The sequence below is a fragment of the Aspergillus japonicus genome (genome assembly GCF_003184785.1).
Source record: "Aspergillus japonicus CBS 114.51 unplaced genomic scaffold BO86scaffold_6, whole genome shotgun sequence".
Lineage (NCBI taxonomy): Eukaryota > Fungi > Ascomycota > Eurotiomycetes > Eurotiales > Aspergillaceae > Aspergillus > Aspergillus japonicus.
Window position 1 is genome coordinate 399,112 of NW_020291643.1, and position 20,322 is coordinate 419,433.

The following is a 20,322-nucleotide window of genomic DNA, read 5'->3' on the forward strand; positions in this document are numbered from 1 at the left end:
AGTCAACAGACAGATAGACAAAGTCCTTATGGCTACCAGTTGCCAAGGCTCATAATCCCAGGCCAAATTGGCAGCTCCCCCTGAAGGTGAAAGTGAAGCCAAAGCGAAGGATTCAAGTTGAAAGTGCGGGAGGCAGGGAAATGGGTGTGGTTGGTTGGGGGGATCACGGGTGGGTGGCTGCATCGCTACGGAGTATTGTTCTACTAGGTATGGTACAGTGTCGCTCAGCCATCTTTGCTGGAATGTTGTGATCCTTCTTCTTCTAAGATTCAGCCCTTCAGCCTTACTAGGTAAGTCTCCTGGCTTCGCTATCCTGGACGTTCTCATCCCATCCTGTTTCTACTTGGGCATTTCGACCACAATGCGATGTTCAATGTTTGTTTGGGTCCATCGTGTTTAAGTTGTTTGGCTTGTTTGACAGAGCCTCTGCCGCTGGATGCCCGCTGCAGTCTAGCCTGATCCGGCTAGCCGTGTTTCCGTCTCGGGTCCATTGAGTCAGACGCGCTCCACCAATCAAGGCATGGATGGCACCTTCTCCGGGCTTCTCGAGTCTCGCCCGCTCTTCCTCCGAAATCCAACTCCCTATCACTTAGGATGAATCTTACGAATCATACGAATCATACCATCGGGTGTCTCACTTACTCACAGGCAATGCTTCCGACCCCAGGTTCCACCCTCGAGATCGATTATCAATGATGTCGAGCGTTGTTTCCAGATTCCCGTTCCGAGTACTCCGTTCTTCCACCGCGGACCTGTCCCACCCCGCTACGCCAAATCAGTGACCAACGTCGATTGCGCTCAGCCTTACATGAACACGTTTGAAGGGGAGCAATGACCAAAGGCTGCTATACTTGCCGTCGTCGCCGGATTGTGTGCGACAATGGGTTGCCCACCTGTCGCAAGTGTCGCGATGCGGGGAAGGAATGTCTGGGCTATCAGAAACCCCTCGTCTGGGTAAAGGGCGGCGTCGCCAGTCGGGGTAAAATGATGGGTCGCAGCTACGACGATGTGGTGAAGAGTGCTGCGAGTGCAAGACAGGACAATGACTTCAGCTCCTCTTCACCAACTTCGACAGCGTCCCCCGACACCATCGGCCCTGCACTCCCGCACGACACCGATCGTTTTGAGTCGTCGCACGAATCCAACGACCTGGCAATGACCGACGTTGGGGCTTACGATCAGAGCCTCGTCATACAGCGCACTCCTCAGCTTCTTGACTCTGTCCCTACACCCTGGGGTCTGGTGGATCCATTATTCAAGGATTTGGACAATTGTTCCAGGCAATACATCATTCATTGTACGTGATGAACACTCCGTGGGTCTCAGGTTCATACTGACCCCGATGTCAAAGTCAACCAGTATCTTGCCAATTATCTTACACTCTATTCAAATGGCAAAAATCCGTTCCGCGATTTGACTCCCTTAGTTGGCGACTCCTCCCTACTCGCCCACGTGCTTTCAGCCTTGGGGGCTTTACACTACGCCATTCTAGCCGATGAAGATTTCTCTCCGGGGCCCTGGAGCGTGGAAAACGCAGCCGCAGGAACATCGCTCTCGTCGGAGGACGTAGAGAAGGCTGTGATCGGATCCCTGTCGCGCCGACCGGCCTCGAAAGTATACGAGCATTTCCTCGGATTCAAACAGCGTGCATTGCAGCGATTGTCGCAAGACATCCAGGATCCCGTCATGCGCCACGACAACCGAACGCTGGCCGCCATCATGTTACTTGCACTAATGGATGCGATTGAATCCGGCGACGGAGCCTGGAAGTACCATCTGGAAGGGGCCAAGAAACTCCTGAAAGGCCGCCAAGAAGGGAACCACCCACATGGCCCAGCAACCCAGGGGCTCTTCTCCTGGTTAGATGACTTCGCGATAGATGGCATCCTCATGTATGTCAAGCCTGAATGTTCGCTCTTCTGTTCTCTGCCCTCATCTAACCCTGTCCAGTATCCAACTGATGGGCTCTACGCTGGCCCGCCCCGGCTCCCTCACGCGACCCTTCTACACCTCAAACATGGGCCCAGCGGTCCTCAAGCGACTCGAGGAGACATCCTGGGTCGGCTGCCCCGGCTACCTCCTCGAAGTGATCTTCCTCATCCACGCGGGCCTCTACATGGAACATGATGACTCCCAGGGACCTGACGACAACAACAACAACAACCAAACCTCCTCCCCGCCCCACCTCCCCAAAATGGTCTTCACCTCCCCCCACCTCTCCGCCCACGCCAACCCGCTCCAATCCCCCGCCGCCCTTCTCGCCCACATCCAAGCCTTCGACCCCGCCGCCTGGGCGGAATCCATGCAGAGCTTCCTCCACCTGCCGGACCTCTCCATGCGCACCGCCCTCGCCACCATCTACCAAGCCGCCGTCTACCTCTACGCCAGCCGCGCCCTCTCCCGCCCACGCCTGCCGGCGAATCCCACAAGCTCGCGCCGCCACTTCGGCCTCCCCGCCGACCACGGGGCTGTCACCGACCTCCTCATCCGCCAGATCGCCCTCATCCCCGTCGCCGACCCGCACTTCAAGTGCCTGATCTGGCCCACCTTCATCGCCGGCGCCGAGTGCGCCGACCCCGCCCTCCGCCCGTTCCTGCTCGACAAGCTCCGCGCCCTCTACTACGACATCACCAGCGTCAACGTGCGCAACGCCGCCTGGGTGCTGAGTCTGATGTGGCGCAAGCGCGATCAGAGGGTCGAGGAGCGGCGCCAGCGGCGCCAGCACCACCACCAGCAGGAAGACACCCTCCCAGCCTCAACGATCCCGTCGCCTGATTCCTGGGCTTCGGCGCCGGATCCGACTATTCCTTTCACGACTAATCCTAATACCGGTCCTAATGACCACGATAATGTTTATAATGACGAAGATGATGGTGATGACGATGACGACGACGATGACGATGACGATGATGACGATTTCGATTGGATCCAGGAGCTGGATGCGTCCCGGATTGACTGGCTTTTTATTTAAGCTCGTGCTCGTGCTCGTGGGATGAGCGGTTTCGCGACCTCAGACCACTTCACGATCTCGCGTATATCGGGCCGGTGGGGTTTCGGGGCAAGAAAGGGAACGCCAACCGGCTTGAGTATGAAGCGAGGATATACCGCTCTATCCACCGCTGGACATCAATCACATTCTCTTCACCAGCTGTACATAACTATCTCTCTAGTTAGGACAGGAGCAGAACGGGGTGCATATATCATGACACAAATAAGCCTTCTACATACGACAGCGGCGTCTCGGGTGCACAGATTATGATCAGAGGTATGAAATGTATTTGCATTTGAAGGTACTATTATCGAGGTCCCTATCTTGAACCTGGAGAGGGGGGTAGATAGATAACCCGGGGAAGATGGGTGATGAGAGTAAAGGGGGCGGGCGAAAGGGAAACCAGAAAAGAAAAGCCTAAGTAAGCTCCGAGCCAACACCGGATCCTGTCGCTGACCAACAACACCCTTGAGAGAAAAAAAGAAAGAAAAAAAAGATTAGAGATTTGATTTGATAACTCCCAGCGAGAAGATGCACTCATGGCGCACACACTCTCTCTCTCTTCTCTCCCACGAACAATCAAGATCTATTGATCTCAAGATCCTGGATCTCACCAGGTCCAAAGGATATATATCAGAATGAAATAAAGGCAAGTATCGCGCAAAATAGATTGATGCGATCGAAAGTGGTCAACGGGCCAGATGAGGGATATATATGCATACTCCTTCCCATCTAAATGCAACAATCTCAACCGGAGAAAGAAAAAGAAAACAACGCTCATCATTGCAAAGATGCAGGGCAAAAAGGCACACACAAATGAGACCCACATTACAGTTCTTACACAAGATGCAAACAAAGGAAAAATCGACGAGTCGCTGGCTAGAGTGTATGACTGGGTCTCCCGCGATAAACAACAGCCCAAAGCAAGACCTGCTAAGTGGTAGCAAAGAGAAACAGAATTGCCAATCGCAGCTGCGGGAAACACTCAGGGATATCAAGCAAAACACACGCACGAGTTATGTTCCAAAGACAAGAGGAGAGTGAGGTGTGCGATCCTGCGCATTGGACAGCATCCCAACTTTTCAGGGAATGGCGAGAAAGTGATGGAGAAGAGATTGGGGGATTGAAGTTTGAGTAATAGAAGGGTAAGTGAGAAGGGCCTAAAAGACCGCCGCAAGGCCGTTCTTGGAATGGCGTCGGCTGAATCGCTTTTTCCCTTTAACCGAGTCTGTATCGGTTGGCGGTTGTTTGACCAAAGTGGCACGGCCCGTGGGTGCGCTTTCTTGCTGGAGTTCTGAGCTCCGATCCAACGTATTAGCATGGCTAGACAAGCCGGACGACAGGTCGCGGAAGGCGTCATCTGAATATGAACCATTCCCCTGTTGTGACAGAGCCATTTCCTTGGCTCGGTCCAGGGTATCCAACCACTCCTGAGTGGACATGGCGGTCGTTCCTACGCTACCAGATGACGGCTTGGGATCCTCAAAGACATAGTGTTTGTCACGCTAGACGCTTGGGTTAGAAATCAAATCCATCTTCACTGAGAGACTGCACTTACCGTATCCACTACCCAACAAGAGGTCCCCTTAGCGTCTGTTGAGGTTCGATATGTCGTGCCCGGAGTAAGAAGAGACAGTTCCAACTTCGCTTTCTTCTCATCGCCGCCAGATGCTGCCATGATGATCCGGCCAGAGGAGGTCACCATGACTAGGCGCTGACGCTTCTTCGTCGTGCTGCCACCGAAGAATCTCGAGAATTTCCGAGGGGCTTCGTATTCACCGCCATTCTTTGAGACTGGACTGTGGGCAGCGGGAGAAGACAAAACGACCAGGTTGCCGAGTTTGAGGATCCGTTCATTAGTCTTCGTCAGTACGGGCGACCATTCGATGTCCAGCTGACTCGGCGGCGGGAGTTCGGTCACTAGTCGAGGAACAACCCGTTGACTAGCGTTGTTGTTTACGGAGGCTGCATTGATGCTTGCGGGATAGCTCTCACCGTTGCCGCCGTTGTTGAGCTTAATGGGCTCGCGTGGGGGCGGAACGTATGCCTTGAGACGAGGCGCCTTCCGCTTCCATAGATCCGGGCCCCAGGTGATGCCCTGGAAGAATTCGTGGTTCTTGATGTGCTCAATCGGCAAACGACGTGCCGGGTCCAGTACCAGCAGGCGTTCGACCAAATCGCGGGCGATCGCAGGGAATCCCGGAGGGAACTCGTAATCGAGCGCGACGATCTTTTGGAAGGTTTGGTACTCGTTTCCAGCCTTGAAAGGAGGCCGCCCAGCGAGAAGTTGGAAGATGATACAGCCAAAAGCCCACAGATCACTTGCCTTGCATGCATTCTTGTCTGTCAAGAGCTCCGGGCTGACATACTCGGCTGTGCCAACGAAAGAGCTCGCGCGTTCATCCTCGGGAATTTCGGTCGCATCGAGCGGAGGCATTCCGCTGGAGTTTGAGCCCGGTTTCCGTTGACTTTTGAGGATCTTGGCCGTTCCGAAGTCGGTGATTTTGATGTGCATCTGGCCGTCCAGTAAAACATTCTCCGGTTTTAGATCTCGGTGAATGACGCCACGTTTGTGCATATAGTCGATCGTGTCTAGTATCTGGGCGCCATAGAACCTCGTACACTCTTCGTCGAAAGTGGTCATGCGCTTCAATACCCCGAGCAACTCGCCTCCCTTGCAGAGATCCAAGACAAAGTATAAGGACCGTTCGTCCTGAAATGTGTAATACAAGCGAACAATACCCGGGTGTTCGGTGAGTCGGTTGAGAGTGTCCTTCTCGATGTTGACATACTTGACCTTCTTCTCCTTGATGATGTGTCGCTTGTCCAAAATCTTAATCGCGTATTCCTTGAGTGTCTGGCGGTCCGTGCCCAATACGACGGTACTGTACGAGCCTTCCCCGAGCGTATGGGCGAACGAGAAATCGCGGACCCCCTTTTTTATATAACGCGCGACCGGTTTACCGTTGGCGTCGATTTCCTGCCGTACAGCAACAGCCGCACCCCGATCTTGCCAATCTTCACTGCTCGAGCTAGGGCCATTCTCCATGGCATACGGGGAACCAGTCGACGGACCCCTATGGGCGCGAGAGGGCTGACGCATCACCATTGGTCCATTTCCGGGAGGTAGTTGTGCCGTGCGGTACGACCGATCGTTGTGATTGTTATCGCGTATGGGGACACCCGCTTGGTAGGCTGCGGAGCCTCCGCGAGACTCTGCCCGGGCCAGACTTTCAGAGGCGGAAGACGCGGCGGAATCGGTCCGAATTCGATATGAGCCTTCTCGAGCTGCCAATGTGGAGGTGGACCCGTTCGCGTAGAATGATGAGAGCGGACGAGAGGAGGACTGCGGACCGGGGTTGGGTTGCTGTTGAGGTATATAGGGGGAGTATTGAGGCGTCGCTTGTGAAGGTTGCGAGGTTTGCGGCTGTGCAGGGTCTGAGTATGGGCTGTATATCGAGCTCCGACTCTCAAAGGTCCTCGTTGAGGGCTCGACTTGTACCGCGGGGAGGGCTTCTTGGACTTCGGAGCTGGAAGGAGGTGCTGACGGTCGGGGAAGAGAGGTAGAGGAGGCACTTTCTGGACGTTCGGAGGTTGCGGGATCGCGTACCAGATCGGAGTCTGCTATTGAAGCAGCGCCGGCGGCAGGTGTTGATGCATCTTCAGACGAATGTAACGACGCATCATCAGGGTTGGCAATGCGTAGTCCTCCCAACGACTGGGAGAGACTGAGATCCCCATCCATGGTGATAAAGAGGTGGTTTGATTCTCAAACCAACCTATTGTAGAGAAAAGGGAGAGGAGGATTGGAGGGGGAGGGGAAAAAAGAAATTGGGGGGGGGGAGGTGTTGCGGAATGAAAGGGGGTTGCGGGCGGGAAGAAGGGAATTGGGGAAGGTGAAGTTTGGAGAGGAAGAAGAGGGGGGAAAGCGAAGATGGAGATGGGAGACGGAGAAGAGGGGGAACAGTCACTATGTCCTTGGTCAGGCACCACCGTGGCACCCACCGCCAACAAAATGAAACAGAGAATGAAGTGGATAAAACAAGAAGAGGGGGGGAGGCTAGAGGAGAGGAAGGGAAGCAGGAGAAGGTCCAGAAAAATAATAAAAAGAGTGGAAGATGAGCAAGAGGGAGATAGCGAGAGGGAGGGGGGGAAGCGGCCGAGGGAAGGGGATGGTGAGTGAACTATGGCGGCGGTCGGAGAAGATGCGGATGGGGAGGCATCGAGGCACAACAAGCGAGAGATCTGCGCCAGAGAAGGGGAATGGATAGAAGAACGAGAGAAGAGGTTCGGATAGTGATGGATCTTGTGAGGGTGTAGGGGAGAAGAGAGAGAGAGGGAGGGAGGGAGGGAGGGAGAGGAGGTTGTTGAAGGTTGAGAGGGACGAGGAAGAGGAAGAGGAAGAGAAAGATGGGAAGATGGGAAGATGGAGGTTGATCGATGATGGGTGAGGCTGACAGCAACAGTGATGATGGTAGCCTCAGGAATATACGGTCCATATCCTACTTACTTATCATCAACACCACCTCACTGTAGCTTAATTAACTCTGTCACTCGACTACGAATTCTCTTCAATTATAGATTTGGTCGCCTGCTCAACAACTAGGATTCTTACTCTCCTCATTTAATAACATGATTCTTGTTCCTTGGGGTTAGATTCTCATTCAGTCTATCATAATGATATCGGAAGAAGTGCCAGTCAGTCCATCTTTAATTAGGCAGAAAAGTCCACCATTGTCAAATTCCAAGCCAATCCCTCGCGCTTGATGCTGAGATGCTAGATGCGAACCTATTTGATCCTCTTTGATAACCCCTTTCCAACAGGCTATGAGAATGATAGATGACTCGTGGCTTTGCCCGAATACCCATCATAGATCATTCTCTGGTCTATATATAAATACTGTCAAGGTAACGCAGTAATTTCCCCCCCAGTCTGCCGTGACAGCTACTGATGGATAAGTTCCAGGTTCTTCACAGTCCACAAGTCAATGCGACCACCTTTTCTGTTGCAGGGCTCGTACTGTTCATGAGTTGGAGTTTAAAAATAGATTTCATTCCTATTTTGCTCGATTCATTGCCGGATCGTCGGACTGGTGCCTATTTATCCAAGAATCAAGACATCTAATCTGAACTACACCCACTCAGCCACAACCATGACTGACCATCTGAGGCAGCAACCACCAACTCACCATATCATCGCTCCTTCCTTGACTTCATGATATAGTTCTCGCTCAGTACCTTCCGTAGACTGGATGATAGTACCATCGATAATATAATCTCACCCGAGTAAAAGGGATTACTATGTAGCACAAACCTCCTCCCCCCCCCGGGCCAATCTCACATCGGAAGTTGAATCCGAGCACCCCCGAAGAAAAAACGAGGCAAGGATTACACCAGATAATCGGAATTCTCCCAGGTAGAACCATGATCCGGTATAAGCCCACCCGAATAAGCCTCGGAGACGGAGACCTGCGCTATCATCTCCAGCGGCTTCTCATCCGCCATAGTCGGCTGGCGGAATGGCACCAGCACGATCAATTTCTGAATGACAGCAGCTTTGATGATGGCGAGGATGATGCCTTTTTGGAGTCCGACTCTGACCTCTTCTCTGCACCGTCCGTCTCTCCGCCGGATTCCATTTGTTATTCGGCTCCAGACGAGGACCCCGGAGAGGGCTCGTCGCCGCGTGGCAGAGGAGGAGACCATAACACCAGGTCTGCGTGCTCACCAGAGGCATCCACTTCCTCTTCGTCGTCGACAATAGACGCAGGCTCGCCGATCATTGTGCAGCCATCTGCTTTGTCATTAGAGGCGACAAGGTCCGCTGAGAAAAATGTAGATGTGCAGAGTGAATGTCAGCTTTCAATGGATGGTCATAACAAGCCCTTCGGGGGTCGAAATGGAGAGAAATTCGGGCATTCCCCGGGCTATTATGACCTTTCAGAGACTTCTTTGTCTGATTGTTTAACACAACCCCGAGCTGTGTTAAACAGTGTCAGGGGTGATGTCACAGGTGAAACACATTCTCCCAGGCCTTGCTCTCAGAATCCTGTCTTATCTGTTTCTTTTTCTCTTCACCATCGATCGGGCTCATTTTCTACTGTTCCTCCTCTAGCACCGCTGGATTCTTGTGCTGTGCTTCTCGCCGATCTTCTCACCAACCTATTGCTTGGGAGACAGCCAACGCAGCAGTCAGGTATGTATAAGCGGACCACTATTTGTGGCCTGTTTAGAGAATGAGGCTGATGTGCTGCTGAGATGTAGTGGACCTGAGTCGGACCCATACAAACCTGGGTGCAGCAGACGAAGAACGCGGCACAAAATCTGATATCAAGTTTCACACGCGTTCCTTGGGAACAAATCAACCGGGACGAAGTACAAAGCCTATCTCACCTTGCTCAACAGACAAAGAGGAATTTGCAAGTGCATCGATCACAGACGCAATGGTTGATGGTGTCAAGACCAAGTTGCAATCCTCAAAAAAATCAACACGCGGCCAGCGGGCCAGTAACCTCTTGGATGATGCTGTGCCAAGCCGTGACAGTTGCGCGGTGGGAGCCCACAGTTCCACACTTCTAGGTGATAAGGCAGCTTCCCTCACTGAACCGCAGCATGATTCTCATTCTCGTTCGAGACCGACAGAAGCACACTTGCACGGTCGCCCAGTTGACAATGGCGGCCCTAAGAACACCCAGCGTCCGACCAAGCTGGTGAAACTAAAGGGAGTCAACCTTGCTGTTATTGGCAAGCTGTCACCCGGTGCCCAGACAGACGTAGGCCCATCGATCCGAGTGCCTGACCAAAATCCTGGAACCGATTCCTGCCAGGGCTATGGGGATCCACCCAGAACCATTGCCGGCAAACATGAGGTAAGTACAGGTCTATCCATGGGGAAGCCAAGGAGTATGTACAGCCGCAGGGCTGATCTCTCTGTTTCCACCAGTTCCGTCAGGAAAATCAGCCATCAAGGTCTGAATTCGCGACGCTCACAGCACTTGCTCAATCATTGACCCTTTCTGGCAATGGGAGGTCAAATACCCGGATGCAGCCGTTGAGTACGCGAATGCTTGCCACACAAGCCCACGCTCGAGAGGAGGAGGAAGAGGTACGTATACTCGCACGCAGGCGTTCGCTGAGAAGATCTCTGATGGATTTTCCATTGGACAGCATCAGGAAGCGATCCGCTACTCGATTGATGTGGAGGCGGCAAATTTTGCAGAGTACGTCAATATGGCGATACTCGACATGCTCGCGAGCACAGAGTCAGAGGAGTTCAGAGATCTGGTGGAGTGAGAGTTATGAGTACGAGTACATGCCCCTCGAAAGAGCGGAGCCGTGTCTCTCAACAAACTCGTGGCTGACCAGTCGGATGTGCTCCTGTGTCTGTCGAGTATGGAACAGTGGGTGGAGAGGCACGTCAGCTGGAAGGTGCAGCTACTGTCATGCAATGAATTCAGAGGGTATGGTACAGTGCAGCATACAAAGCAGGGAAGGCGGCGGTTGGGATAATGTGCGAACACTCAACTAGTGCAGGTCCTGGCAATGGCATTGTTGATGCAAAGTGCAAAGTAGCAAACAGGAGATGTAACAGTATGTCATGCGAGATTCGATTTGGTGCACTGCCTTAGGAGATGCACAGTTGTGCCCACTGCCCAGCAGGCCAGCCCAGCAGGCCAGCCCAGCAGGCCAGCCCAGCCCAGGGATTGCCCCATTCCTATCTTTGGTGCGAGGCCAAGACTCGGGAACGGACGGTGGTTCCAAGTCAACGTTACGTTATCAGCCCACGACAGCATCCTCTGGATGATCAGTGATAATGGTTTCTTTGTTCAAATGTAGACACTGGCCCCAATCTTTCGCCATCGCAGGCTGTGGTGTCGTCAACACCTGGCGCTGCTCCTCCTATGCACCTACAGAGTAGGTAGTCTAGTCTAGGTTTTGTCTTGATGGCAAAGCACTTACGCGTCCCGGGTGGGCTGCCCGAGCTGGAGCCTGGAACCTTCGGGTTCCTGATTTAATGAGTAAATAGGGCAGTGGAGCCGGGCTAAGGCTGTTTGGGATTGGGATGGTTTGGTCGGGTCACAGTTTGGAGTTTTCAAGATTCGTGTTATTGGTTTAGTGGATATGTGCCTGAATACCTGAGGCTACGTACCTACCACTCAGATCTAAGCAGTGAGGATACCGGTAGAGTGGAATTCGGCGTCGAGGAATAAGCCACAGCCTAAACCCCCAGACCAAACCAAGCCAAGTGGCAGCAAAGCACAGCACACATGACGCATGGCATGATCGCGCGCAAGCGACCAGAAGGGTTGAACGGAGCTGGAGCTGGAGCTGGAGCTGAGCTGAGCTAAAGCCCGGACTAGAGCTGCGCGGTCTGGCGTCAGTCAGCCTTACAGATAGCGAGGCTAGGTGCTCGGTGAAACGCTTGGGGGTTTTGGGTTGTGGCAGGGACGGGGACAGGCCTCGCTCGACTGGGGGGTCGAGCCACGATCCATCGGTGGCCTGGGTCTCTGCAACGGGCTACTTGTATGAGTACTACTCATATGGGTCGACGACCTGGATATAGATAGATCGATACATCCCCCAAAAGTCACGGTCGGGGATTTAGGTTGCGGTGACCACCGTCGCACTCAGGAGCCCTCCGATCACACCAGATGGCTGGATCGGGCAAGTCGGATGCGAAACACCTACATCTGCACGGCAGTTGAGCTGCGAATAGCAAAAGACGTCTCACATGAGACGTGAGACACGCGAATGACATGATAATGTCCGCCCGAATCATGTTTCATATCGGTCCTGCAATCAAGGCCGATCAAGCCCGGCCGGAGGTGGCAATGACATGCATCCAAAGATAGAGGGGCGAGATCACAAGCACCTGTCGCATCGCGCACCTCATTTCGGGAACATAAGAGAGTCTAAGGATTCTTGCTCATTTATAAATCTGGGGATATTCTAGCAGAAAATGTAGAGAAGAGAAAAGCTGGTTGATTCACCACCACCCAGAACAAGAAAGATGCCAGCACAGATATCTCCCGTACATCGCTCTCAAGCAGACAAAAAAAAGGTAAAGAAAAGGGGAATATGAAATGGGAACAAAACAGCTGGTTTATGGGTGGAAAAAAGAAATCAGACTCCCTGTGTATCATTTTAGATCCCCCGGTCATTTCAAGATATTAAAATATGTGTCGTCTATAATCACTCCGCGCACATTTAGTGCTTCTTGGCGAACACCTGAGCACCATCAACCAGGCGGCGCTCAGTGTTCTGTCTACCGTTGACAAAGTCGGGGTAGTTAAGGGTCAACTCAACAGCACCGTTGACGATGTTGTCAACAGCCTCCACACCCAGCATGAAGGAGTGGTCCTGGTTGCCGACCTCGTAGCGCCAGCTACCGAAGCGACCACGGGTCCAGATGTCCTTGGCCTGGAGCTTGGGCAGGATCTGGGTAAGAGCACCCTCACGCTCCAGACTGGGAGTGGGGTAGCCGTGGTCGAAGCGGCGGTGGTAGGTGGAGACGATCTCATCGGTGGGCTTGAGCATCTCAGTGTTGACAAGACCCTGGATACAGTCGGCCAAAAGGGTCTCGTGGTTCACGGCCTTCATCGAGGACTCGGAAACCTCCAACATGATGGACCAGTAGGGACCATCCTGGGGCTCGGTGTTCTTGGGCTTGGAGCCATCGGCAAGCTGCTGGGTAGCCAGCTTCTTGGAGGACTCGGGCTGGTTGTAAGGGGAGTAGTTGGAGAAGATAGTGGCACGGTAGAAGGGGCAGTTGTCCTCGGGGAAGTAGAGCTGCGGGAATCCTTGTTAGCACGAATTCCTCTGGTACTTTTTATTTTGGCGGATGGGAATCTCTTACCCAGCACTTGTCACCGATTCTCTCAGGGCGTTCACCACGGATACCGACACCAATGACGTGAGTGGAGGAGTAGAAGAGCTCCTTGGTAAGGCCGATCAACTCCTGGTCGCCGATCTGCTCAGCAAGGTAGTCGACAGCCATGGTCGAAACGAGCTTGTTGTAGCCAACGGTGGTGCCATCGCCGAGGGTGACAGTCTTGTTGTTGGCATTGACCTTAACAACCTTGCCCTTCTCACCGAAGCGAGTCTTCTCCTTGGGGAGAGTGTTGGCGACGGCAATCCAGATACCACCGGTACCATCACGAGCGGGGAAACGGAAAGTAGCGTTGGGACCCCAGTTACCAGCGGTCTTGTTGAGGATGACATTGGTCGTCACAGCCTTGACATTGGGAGCAGCGACACGCTCACCCAACCAAGCGCATTGCATCTTTTCTCGATTGTCAGCAATCGAGTCCACTGGCGCGACCAAATGCGTCGACTCACCTTTGTGGTGGGCACAGCCCAGACCTTGTAGTTGTAAGGTCTCATGAAAAGGTCGGCAATACCGACACCCATCTGGCGGACGATCCACTCATCGAAGTTGGCGGGCTTGGTGTTGGCCACACGAGCCTCGAGAGCAGCGTCAATCAGACCATCGATACACTTCACCTGCTCCTCCTTGGGCAGCATGGAAATGTTGTTCTGGAAAGGGTAGGGAACCCATTGCTCCTTGCAACGGACGTAGGAGATACGCTGGTGGGTGTACCAGTCGTCGTCCTTGGGAAGAGCCTCGTTGATGCAGTCATCAAAATACTTGTAGTGCGAGAAGATAACGTGGCCACCGACATCGAAGAGCTGCCGTCGTAGTCAGTTGAGGACGTTGCACGAGAGGGTGTATGTGAGGTTTCTAGCGGGGTACATACGAAGCCTTCGGGGGTCACATCGGTAGAAGCAAGACCACCAGGGATCTCGTTGCTGTCAACGATCAACCAAGAGGGGCCGTCCTGTAGGTCGCGTCAGCATTGACAATTCCGTTGCTTGGTGGTGGAATGCGGAAGTTCGTACGATCTGGTTAAGACGCTTGGCGGCACCGAGACCGGTAGGACCGGCACCAATGACGAGAACGTCAACGGAGCTGTAGATTATTGAGAACCACGTCAGTATATCGCTTCAGGAATCCATTCGCGCGAAACGATAGAGGGACGATAGAGGGGAAAAAGCTGATGGAGGACTCCTTACATGTCTGGGTGGGTCATCCTGCCTTGTAGAATATCCTGGAAGCTGGGGACGCGGTTCAGAGTCTTGCGGGCGAGGCTCAGCATAGAAGAGGAATCGTCAAGCTGCAGGAAAAGGACTGCAGTTTGAATTTAAGAGAGAAGGGAGAGAATGCTGAAGGGAGGGGGGGGGAGGGTTGAAAAGAGAAGGGAAGGGGAGAAGAAGAAGAAGACGGTGAGGGAGAGCGAGGCGGGGAGGGGAAGGTATAGGTAGCTGTTATCGAAACGCAACGCCGCCGGTCGGGGAACACGAAACGTGACAAAGTGAGCGGTGGGTGTGGGTTTGGGTGGGGAACAAGAAGGAACAGGAAAGAGGCCTCAAGGCTCAGGCTACCTGCCGGGAAGGATCTGTTTCAAGTTTAGGCCCTAAATAATGAGAGAGATTGGAACGAATGGGACATCAATGGCAAATGGAACGAACGGGCTGGACCCATTTCCGTCAAACTTGAGAAAGGGGCAAAAGACGAAGGAAGATCGAAAAAAAGGGGGAAGCTCCGCTCACTTGTTCTGGTTTGAGGTTAGTGTGCCTGCTCCGTCCTACGGTTCGTCGCCAAACACATGTTGATATTACTATGGATTACTATGTGCACTCAGGTAGAGTACTATCACTCTCCCACCCAGTCGTCGCAAGCTGGGGGGCAGAAAATGCGAGTCCATGTAAGACATGCAATTAGAAGTCAATCTTGCAATTGGCCTGTCTTTCTGCAATTCTTATCAGTAATTTAAGCCCGCGCTGTGGAACTGGATTTATTATACGGAGACAGTTCTGGACGGTCTCTGCCTCATCTCATTTAAGGCTACGTACGGAGTACTCAGTACTAGTAAAGGGTTGGAGGAGTACTCCGTGCCCGGGTCTAACATATCCATAGTCCAAGCTTCCCGCCCTCGCCCTTTGCAAGCATTGTCTCGGCAGGCCCCGACTTCATCTAGCGATATTAATTCCTACCATGCAAATGGGCCAATCTACTAAAGAAATCGATCCGGTAATCTTCAATCCCGAGATGGAACGTGATAATATAACTACCCAGTGACTACGATGTACGCATTTGGGCTTCAGGATAAGGTGACTTCGACTTGATCATTTAGTCTATATTATCTTATTAGACCATCTAAGCATCCCCCCACTCAAGAGTGATGCGCTTCCCGAACAAATCACAGACCACGTTTATGTCAACATCATTGCCTGTGCCTGTCGAGGTTGACCCTCATAGCACATACATACATGTATACATAGAGTAATATGTACGGAGTATAAGAATGTGACGAATATCGGTCCTTCATCACATCCTTTCTGATCTGTCCTGCTTGAAAGACCTCCACGAAGGTCACCAAAATTACGGTTGTTTACCTACGATGAGCATCCGATCAGCATACAACTACCCCGAAGAGTAGTGATCTGTATCCCCTCCATAAGCCCCTGATGTATGGGACAACCACGTATGGGTGACAAGAGGGCCCGTCGGGTACTACCTACGGTCCAGCACTACTCAGGGCTAGTCCACGACATCCAGTACAGTACTTTAGGTAAACCCGGGAGAGGAACACGGATGTCATCGATGAGCATCGGCAGTGCGATCGTCCCCTATTTGGTCCCTTCAGGCTCGACACGTTAGCTGAACCAGAGACCGACAAATCTGGCAGGGTCCACTGATGGAGCCTGCTGAGAAAGGAAGGACCATGGGGATCGTCTGCCAGAAACTGGAGGTTAACGGTTATCAATGTCCTATACAATGGATACACATCTCAAATTTTCGAGAACCTGTCGCGGACCCCAGGGAGGCCAACGGACTTCTCATCCACCCAGGGCCCCAGGGATCAATGCACTAGGGAAAAGCTTCATTTTGGCCCCTCCCGCGGGTACAACTCGCCTGTTTGGCGTTGATCTCGGTGACTGTCTGACGTACGCCGGGGCGCTCTTCTCTCCGCCTGTTGTCACCAGAAGAGCCGCGACAGGATCGCGGCTTTGGGGCGGAACGGCACATGAACGGACTTTCCGAGAGAACGTCTCACAGCCCGTAGGTATAGCAATACTAGTGGCCGTCGGTGTCGTCAAAATTGCAGCATTTGCTGTCCTGAATTTGCTATGCTGAGTGGTACTGTACAGTACGCAACAGGACCCTCGTGCGCGAGGAGCCAAAGTCGTTGGTGGCTCCCGTCTCCAACCCACGCCATTGAACCATGACGATGTCGTCAGGCCCTCAGCCATCCGATCGTCGCATTCTCCACCGGCAAGGGACCATTGCGGCGGCGCTATGGACAAGTGGCCGCTGAACGCGGGTAAGATAGTGCTTGGCTAGTGGGCTGCTTGCGTAATGCGGCCGGTGCCAAACCAGAAGCCATAAATTTTGATCAGCACTCGGTTGACGTTCTTGCTTCGATTGGATCCTCCTGCAGCCTCTATCTGACACAACCCTACTTACCCTGTATTGTTTCAGGGAAGGCAACGTCTTTGCCCTGTAGCCGTCGTGACGAGCATCAGTGGCCCATCTCACCCTCACCCAAGGCACAACGCAAGTCAGATCGAAAGTAAGCGCGCTGGAGAAGGAGGAAAAAACTTTGCCACAGCCACTTCTCCATCTCGTATTGGATGGCTCATGGCTGACTGTCCTGAATATTGGAATCCGAATCGCTTTCTCAGACCGACCTGAAGAGAAGGCGAATGGAAAAGGGGCTACTGATGGAGTGTGGGGCCTGGAGATTGACACCAACCACCAGTGGTCCTCGCCGCCAGCTATCGCCACGAGAGATGAACAATCGCCTCGCCCCATAGCAGTTTCATGGATCGCCTGCCCACCTGGGTGGGTTGGACAGTCAATCGAGACCCCCGTTCATTTTTCGTACTCTTGGACATGGTTGAGACTGATGGTAGAAAGGTGAGGAACATTTGCCGAAGGCTCCAATACCCTGGATGTGCCAGAGATGGTTCTGTCGAAGAAATGCAGAATCGATGGGGATGCACCCGCAAAGATCGAGACCCCCAGACTGCGGAGGAGAAAGATATAGACAATACGTGTCTCTTCAATACAGGTATTGTTTCATATCAGACAGTGAGTTCATACACGGAAATATAGCGGTTACGATGTAGAAAACAGTAATGGTATGATCTAGTACAAGCCACCTTTCCTCCTCGGGTATTGATTCTTTCCCAGTGAGGTGAGTTGGACCCAGTCCATCCACACTCCACTTTCTCTCTTTTGGCCCCTCAATTGTTCTTCTTTAACTCAGGCCAGAACTCGAAATGGCCCGTCAGAACCAGCGAGGTGAATGAGGTGGTCATGGGAAATGAGTGATAGACCGTGATAGATTGAGAGCCTGGCACTGGAGATCTAATAATAAATCCTGGTGGCTTACATTAGGGTACCAGTCTATCAGAAAAAAAAAAAAAAAAAAGGCCGACCACCACCAGCCGCCAGGGTCGTTCATTATTCAATTTAATATTTGATTAACTTGATTATATTGTCCAGGCCTCTGATTCGATCAAGGTTTGTGTTTGTGTGCTTCTTTATCTACCCAGAATTAGGATGACGATGATGGTAACATTTCAATGTGATTGATAGGATCCATTAATAGGAACATTGTAGATAGATAGAGCAAGAGAGATGTATTGTAAATGCATGGTAGTAGTAAATCAGGAACAATTGCAGTTCCGGCAGGATGCTTGCAGCGACGAGGAACGGAGACTGCAGGGCGGCCGCTAGACTTGGGAAGGGAAGAGAGTGGGTGGATGGAACTGGATGGGAAGCTTGACTTCTTCCTAACTGGAGCCCCGACTAAGGTACTGCAGTGTCCGCCCCATCCTTCCCTTTCCCTTTCCCTTTCCCTTGTCCAGTCCATTATTCCCTCTCTCCGACTTCACTTCACCGAACAGCAACTTAGTGGAGGCGGAATCCCCAGCCCAGCCAGCCCTCTCTGCTCTCAGTCTCAGTGCTCTTCTTCTACTCTTCATCTTCTTCCTCGTCTATTCTTCTTCTCTTCTGCTTTACCCTTTCGCCCCTCCTAAGATTCAATCCTCCGTGTCGTGTTCACAGCTTCACACCTATCCGGGGAGCGAACCAACAAGAAACAAGCCGTAGGTGCCCCCCCCCCCCCCCCTCTCTCCCTGAATCTTCCCCCATCCCGAACCAGTTCCGAACCACCCATCCCATATCATCCTTATTATTCGACGGACAAGCCAGACACATACGTACCCCAATCCATTCGATCGGTTTGATCAGCCTTCTCTCTACTCTCTCTCCTCGCGCTCTCTTCCACTACCCCCCTCCCCTTCCCTGCCTCCCTCCCCTCCCCTCTTCCTCCACGCTCTTCTTCTCTTCTTCCCTCCATCCTCAGACATTGAGTTTCACACCTCTATCGTCTTTCCCCTTGCCTTTCAGTTCTTTTTTCTTTCTTATCGCTATTCGGACCAACTCCAATCTCACTCGTTAACAAACAATCATCTTAACCCGCAGACCCTCTCCCTGCTGCCCTCGCTCGCCTTTTTTCTTTTTCCCTTGTTTTAATTATCACCCGTGGCATCTGCGAAATTTGGACAAAGCAGCCTTTTACGGCCGCGCCCATTCGACTTTCAACGCTTCTTATCCGACCAGACTCCAATCTTCACCATGAGTTCCGACGGTGAAAAGGTCAGAACCTCCGGTGAGGTCTCTCGCCCGGAGCCTACCCTGCCCACTGTCAACCCTGCCGTTGATAAGTCGGAGCCTCCTAAGCCTGCCTTCCACCCGGCCGTCTATGTCAGGTAGGTTGCTCAACAAATAGTCCAAGCTGTTACTGCGCAGTGATACTGATGAACAATCAGCGTCTGGATTGCCTTGAGTTCCAGTGTCATCTTGTTCAACAAGCATATCCTGGACTATGCCCAATTCCGTGAGTTTACCTTGAGTTCTTCCCCACTGCACTTCCCCGACTAATTTCTGGACTTGCGCCATCATAGGTTTCCCTATCATCCTTACGACATGGCACTTGGCCTTTGCGACCTTCATGACCCAACTCCTCGCTCGCACCACCACTCTGCTCGACGGCCGCAAGACGGTCAAGATGACTGGCCGCGTGTATCTCCGCGCTATCGTTCCCATCGGCTTGTTCTTCAGTCTGAGCTTGATTTGCGGTAACGTGACATACTTGTACCTGAGTGTTGCTTTCATCCAGATGCTCAAGGTACGTTTGAATATACTTTATTTTTGGTCGATCGGATTGCTGATTGGATTCTTCAGGCTACTACACCCGTTGCTGTCCTGTTCGCTACCTGGGGTATGGGCATGGCTCCCGTGAACTACAAGGTGCTCATGAACGTGAGCATCATTGTCGTTGGTGTCGTCATTGCCTCCTTCGGCGAGATCAAGTTCGTCATGATTGGTTTCCTGTTCCAGATCGGCGGTATTATCTTCGAGGCTACTCGTTTGGTCATGGTCCAGCGCCTGCTCAGCTCTGCCGAGTACAAGATGGACCCTCTCGTGTCTCTCTATTACTTTGCTCCTGTGTGTGCTGTCATGAACGGTGTCACCGCTCTGTTCCTCGAGGTCCCCAACCTGACCATGGGCCACATCTACAACGTTGGTGTATGGACATTGCTGGCCAATGCTGTCGTTGCTTTCCTCCTTAACGTTTCCGTTGTCTTCCTGGTAAGTCGCGATCGTCCTTGTCGACATGGCCTAGCTACTAACACCCCACTCTAGATTGGCAAGACCTCGTCTCTTGTGATGACGCTTTGCGGTGTCCTCAAGGATATCCTCCTCGTTGTCGCTTCCATGATGATCTGGCAGACCCCCGTCACTGGCCTCCAGTTCTTCGGTTACTCCATTGCCCTCGTCGGTCTCGTCTACTACAAGCTTGGTGGCGACAAGATCAAGGAGTATGCTGGTCAGGCCAACCGTGCTTGGGCCGAGTATGGTGTCACTCACCCTGCCCAGCGCAAGTTCATCATCATTGGTGCCGGTCTCCTGATCTTCTTCCTGCTTATGGGATCCATGGCTCCCAGCTATGCTCCCGAGCAGGTTGCCAGTGTCAAGGGAATGCTCGGTGGAGCCACTGCTGGCAATGCTTAGAGGGACTCACGCGCAGTCCCCTACCCCCACAATAGTTGTATTGCTTGGGGTCATTGAGTCCCTTGTTCAGTCTGCGATGTGGGACTCACAGACTGATTATAGGGCGATGACATGGAGGCCAAAAAGCTCCCCGGTATCAACCGTTTGTTCAAAAAAAAAATCATGTTTGGATATGTATGGCTTC

The 20,322-nt window shown here is 52.6% G+C and overlaps 7 protein-coding genes across 7 annotated transcripts; 4 read left to right on the forward strand and 3 right to left on the reverse strand.

Annotated features, from left to right (window-relative positions):
• Window positions 1-588: 588 nt before the first annotated feature.
• Window positions 589-3,243, forward strand: BO86DRAFT_453751 (Zn(II)2Cys6 transcription factor). Its single transcript, XM_025677014.1, has 3 exons — window positions 589-1,297; window positions 1,352-1,892; window positions 1,951-3,243. Exons 1-3 carry the CDS (start codon window positions 832-834, stop codon window positions 2,969-2,971), a joined length of 2,028 nt encoding a protein of 675 aa, XP_025531187.1. The 5' UTR covers window positions 589-831; the 3' UTR covers window positions 2,972-3,243.
• Window positions 3,244-4,091: 848 nt separating this feature from the next.
• BO86DRAFT_187958 (PDPK1 family serine/threonine-protein kinase) lies at window positions 4,092-6,953 on the reverse strand. Its single transcript, XM_025666649.1, has 2 exons — window positions 4,548-6,953; window positions 4,092-4,494 (listed from the first exon to the last, which is right to left on the reverse strand). Exons 1-2 carry the CDS (start codon window positions 6,732-6,734, stop codon window positions 4,150-4,152), a joined length of 2,532 nt encoding a protein of 843 aa, XP_025531188.1. The 5' UTR covers window positions 6,735-6,953; the 3' UTR covers window positions 4,092-4,149.
• Window positions 6,829-7,300, forward strand: BO86DRAFT_187952 (uncharacterized protein). Its single transcript, XM_025666648.1, has one exon. The coding sequence runs from the start codon at window positions 6,924-6,926 to the stop codon at window positions 7,170-7,172; it is 249 nt and encodes an 82-aa protein (XP_025531189.1). The 5' UTR covers window positions 6,829-6,923; the 3' UTR covers window positions 7,173-7,300.
• Window positions 7,301-8,264: 964 nt separating this feature from the next.
• BO86DRAFT_187982 (uncharacterized protein) lies at window positions 8,265-10,551 on the forward strand. The gene is made up of 3 exons (XM_025666650.1): window positions 8,265-9,185; window positions 9,254-9,858; window positions 9,933-10,551. Exons 1-3 carry the CDS (start codon window positions 8,414-8,416, stop codon window positions 10,515-10,517), a joined length of 1,962 nt encoding a protein of 653 aa, XP_025531190.1. The 5' UTR covers window positions 8,265-8,413; the 3' UTR covers window positions 10,518-10,551.
• Window positions 10,552-11,779: 1,228 nt separating this feature from the next.
• BO86DRAFT_331650 (protoporphyrinogen/coproporphyrinogen oxidase) lies at window positions 11,780-14,520 on the reverse strand. The gene is made up of 6 exons (XM_025668753.1): window positions 14,063-14,520; window positions 13,889-13,958; window positions 13,747-13,827; window positions 13,328-13,678; window positions 12,846-13,271; window positions 11,780-12,778 (listed from the first exon to the last, which is right to left on the reverse strand). Exons 1-6 carry the CDS (start codon window positions 14,143-14,145, stop codon window positions 12,197-12,199), a joined length of 1,593 nt encoding a protein of 530 aa, XP_025531191.1. The 5' UTR covers window positions 14,146-14,520; the 3' UTR covers window positions 11,780-12,196.
• A 1,721-nt stretch (window positions 14,521-16,241) lies between these two features.
• BO86DRAFT_188088 (uncharacterized protein) lies at window positions 16,242-17,117 on the reverse strand. The gene has a single exon (XM_025666651.1). It carries the CDS (start codon window positions 16,863-16,865, stop codon window positions 16,296-16,298), a length of 570 nt encoding a protein of 189 aa, XP_025531192.1. The 5' UTR covers window positions 16,866-17,117; the 3' UTR covers window positions 16,242-16,295.
• A 1,468-nt stretch (window positions 17,118-18,585) lies between these two features.
• Window positions 18,586-20,186, forward strand: glfB (UDP-galactofuranose transporter). The gene is made up of 5 exons (XM_025666652.1): window positions 18,586-18,832; window positions 18,893-18,960; window positions 19,028-19,251; window positions 19,308-19,715; window positions 19,770-20,186. Exons 1-5 carry the CDS (start codon window positions 18,699-18,701, stop codon window positions 20,136-20,138), a joined length of 1,203 nt encoding a protein of 400 aa, XP_025531193.1. The 5' UTR covers window positions 18,586-18,698; the 3' UTR covers window positions 20,139-20,186.
• Window positions 20,187-20,322: the final 136 nt, after the last annotated feature.

Excerpts from the sequence above, each read along its gene's own strand:
- BO86DRAFT_187982 (XM_025666650.1), top strand. The coding sequence starts at position 8,414 with ATGATCCGGTATAAGCCCACCCGAATAAGCCTCGGAGACGGAGACCTG. Across the intron at positions 9,186-9,253 it reads ACAGCCAACGCAGCAGTCAG|TGGACCTGAGTCGGACCCAT; the intron begins GTATGTATAAGC and ends GCTGAGATGTAG. Across the intron at positions 9,859-9,932 it reads CCATTGCCGGCAAACATGAG|TTCCGTCAGGAAAATCAGCC; the intron begins GTAAGTACAGGT and ends TGTTTCCACCAG.
- BO86DRAFT_187952 (XM_025666648.1), top strand. The coding sequence starts at position 6,924 with ATGGAGATGGGAGACGGAGAAGAGGGGGAACAGTCACTATGTCCTTGG.
- BO86DRAFT_187958 (XM_025666649.1), bottom strand. The coding sequence starts at position 6,734 with ATGGATGGGGATCTCAGTCTCTCCCAGTCGTTGGGAGGACTACGCATT. Across the intron at positions 4,495-4,547 it reads CTTGTTGGGTAGTGGATACG|CGTGACAAACACTATGTCTT; the intron begins GTAAGTGCAGTC and ends CCAAGCGTCTAG.
- BO86DRAFT_453751 (XM_025677014.1), top strand. The coding sequence starts at position 832 with ATGACCAAAGGCTGCTATACTTGCCGTCGTCGCCGGATTGTGTGCGAC. Across the intron at positions 1,298-1,351 it reads CAGGCAATACATCATTCATT|TCAACCAGTATCTTGCCAAT; the intron begins GTACGTGATGAA and ends CCGATGTCAAAG. Across the intron at positions 1,893-1,950 it reads GCGATAGATGGCATCCTCAT|TATCCAACTGATGGGCTCTA; the intron begins GTATGTCAAGCC and ends AACCCTGTCCAG.
- BO86DRAFT_331650 (XM_025668753.1), bottom strand. The coding sequence starts at position 14,145 with ATGCTGAGCCTCGCCCGCAAGACTCTGAACCGCGTCCCCAGCTTCCAG. Across the intron at positions 13,679-13,746 it reads ATGTGACCCCCGAAGGCTTC|CTCTTCGATGTCGGTGGCCA; the intron begins GTATGTACCCCG and ends CTACGACGGCAG. Across the intron at positions 13,272-13,327 it reads GGGCTGTGCCCACCACAAAG|ATGCAATGCGCTTGGTTGGG; the intron begins GTGAGTCGACGC and ends AATCGAGAAAAG.
- glfB (XM_025666652.1), top strand. The coding sequence starts at position 18,699 with ATGAGTTCCGACGGTGAAAAGGTCAGAACCTCCGGTGAGGTCTCTCGC. Across the intron at positions 18,833-18,892 it reads CACCCGGCCGTCTATGTCAG|CGTCTGGATTGCCTTGAGTT; the intron begins GTAGGTTGCTCA and ends ATGAACAATCAG. Across the intron at positions 19,252-19,307 it reads CTTTCATCCAGATGCTCAAG|GCTACTACACCCGTTGCTGT; the intron begins GTACGTTTGAAT and ends TGGATTCTTCAG.
- BO86DRAFT_188088 (XM_025666651.1), bottom strand. The coding sequence starts at position 16,865 with ATGGGGCGAGGCGATTGTTCATCTCTCGTGGCGATAGCTGGCGGCGAG.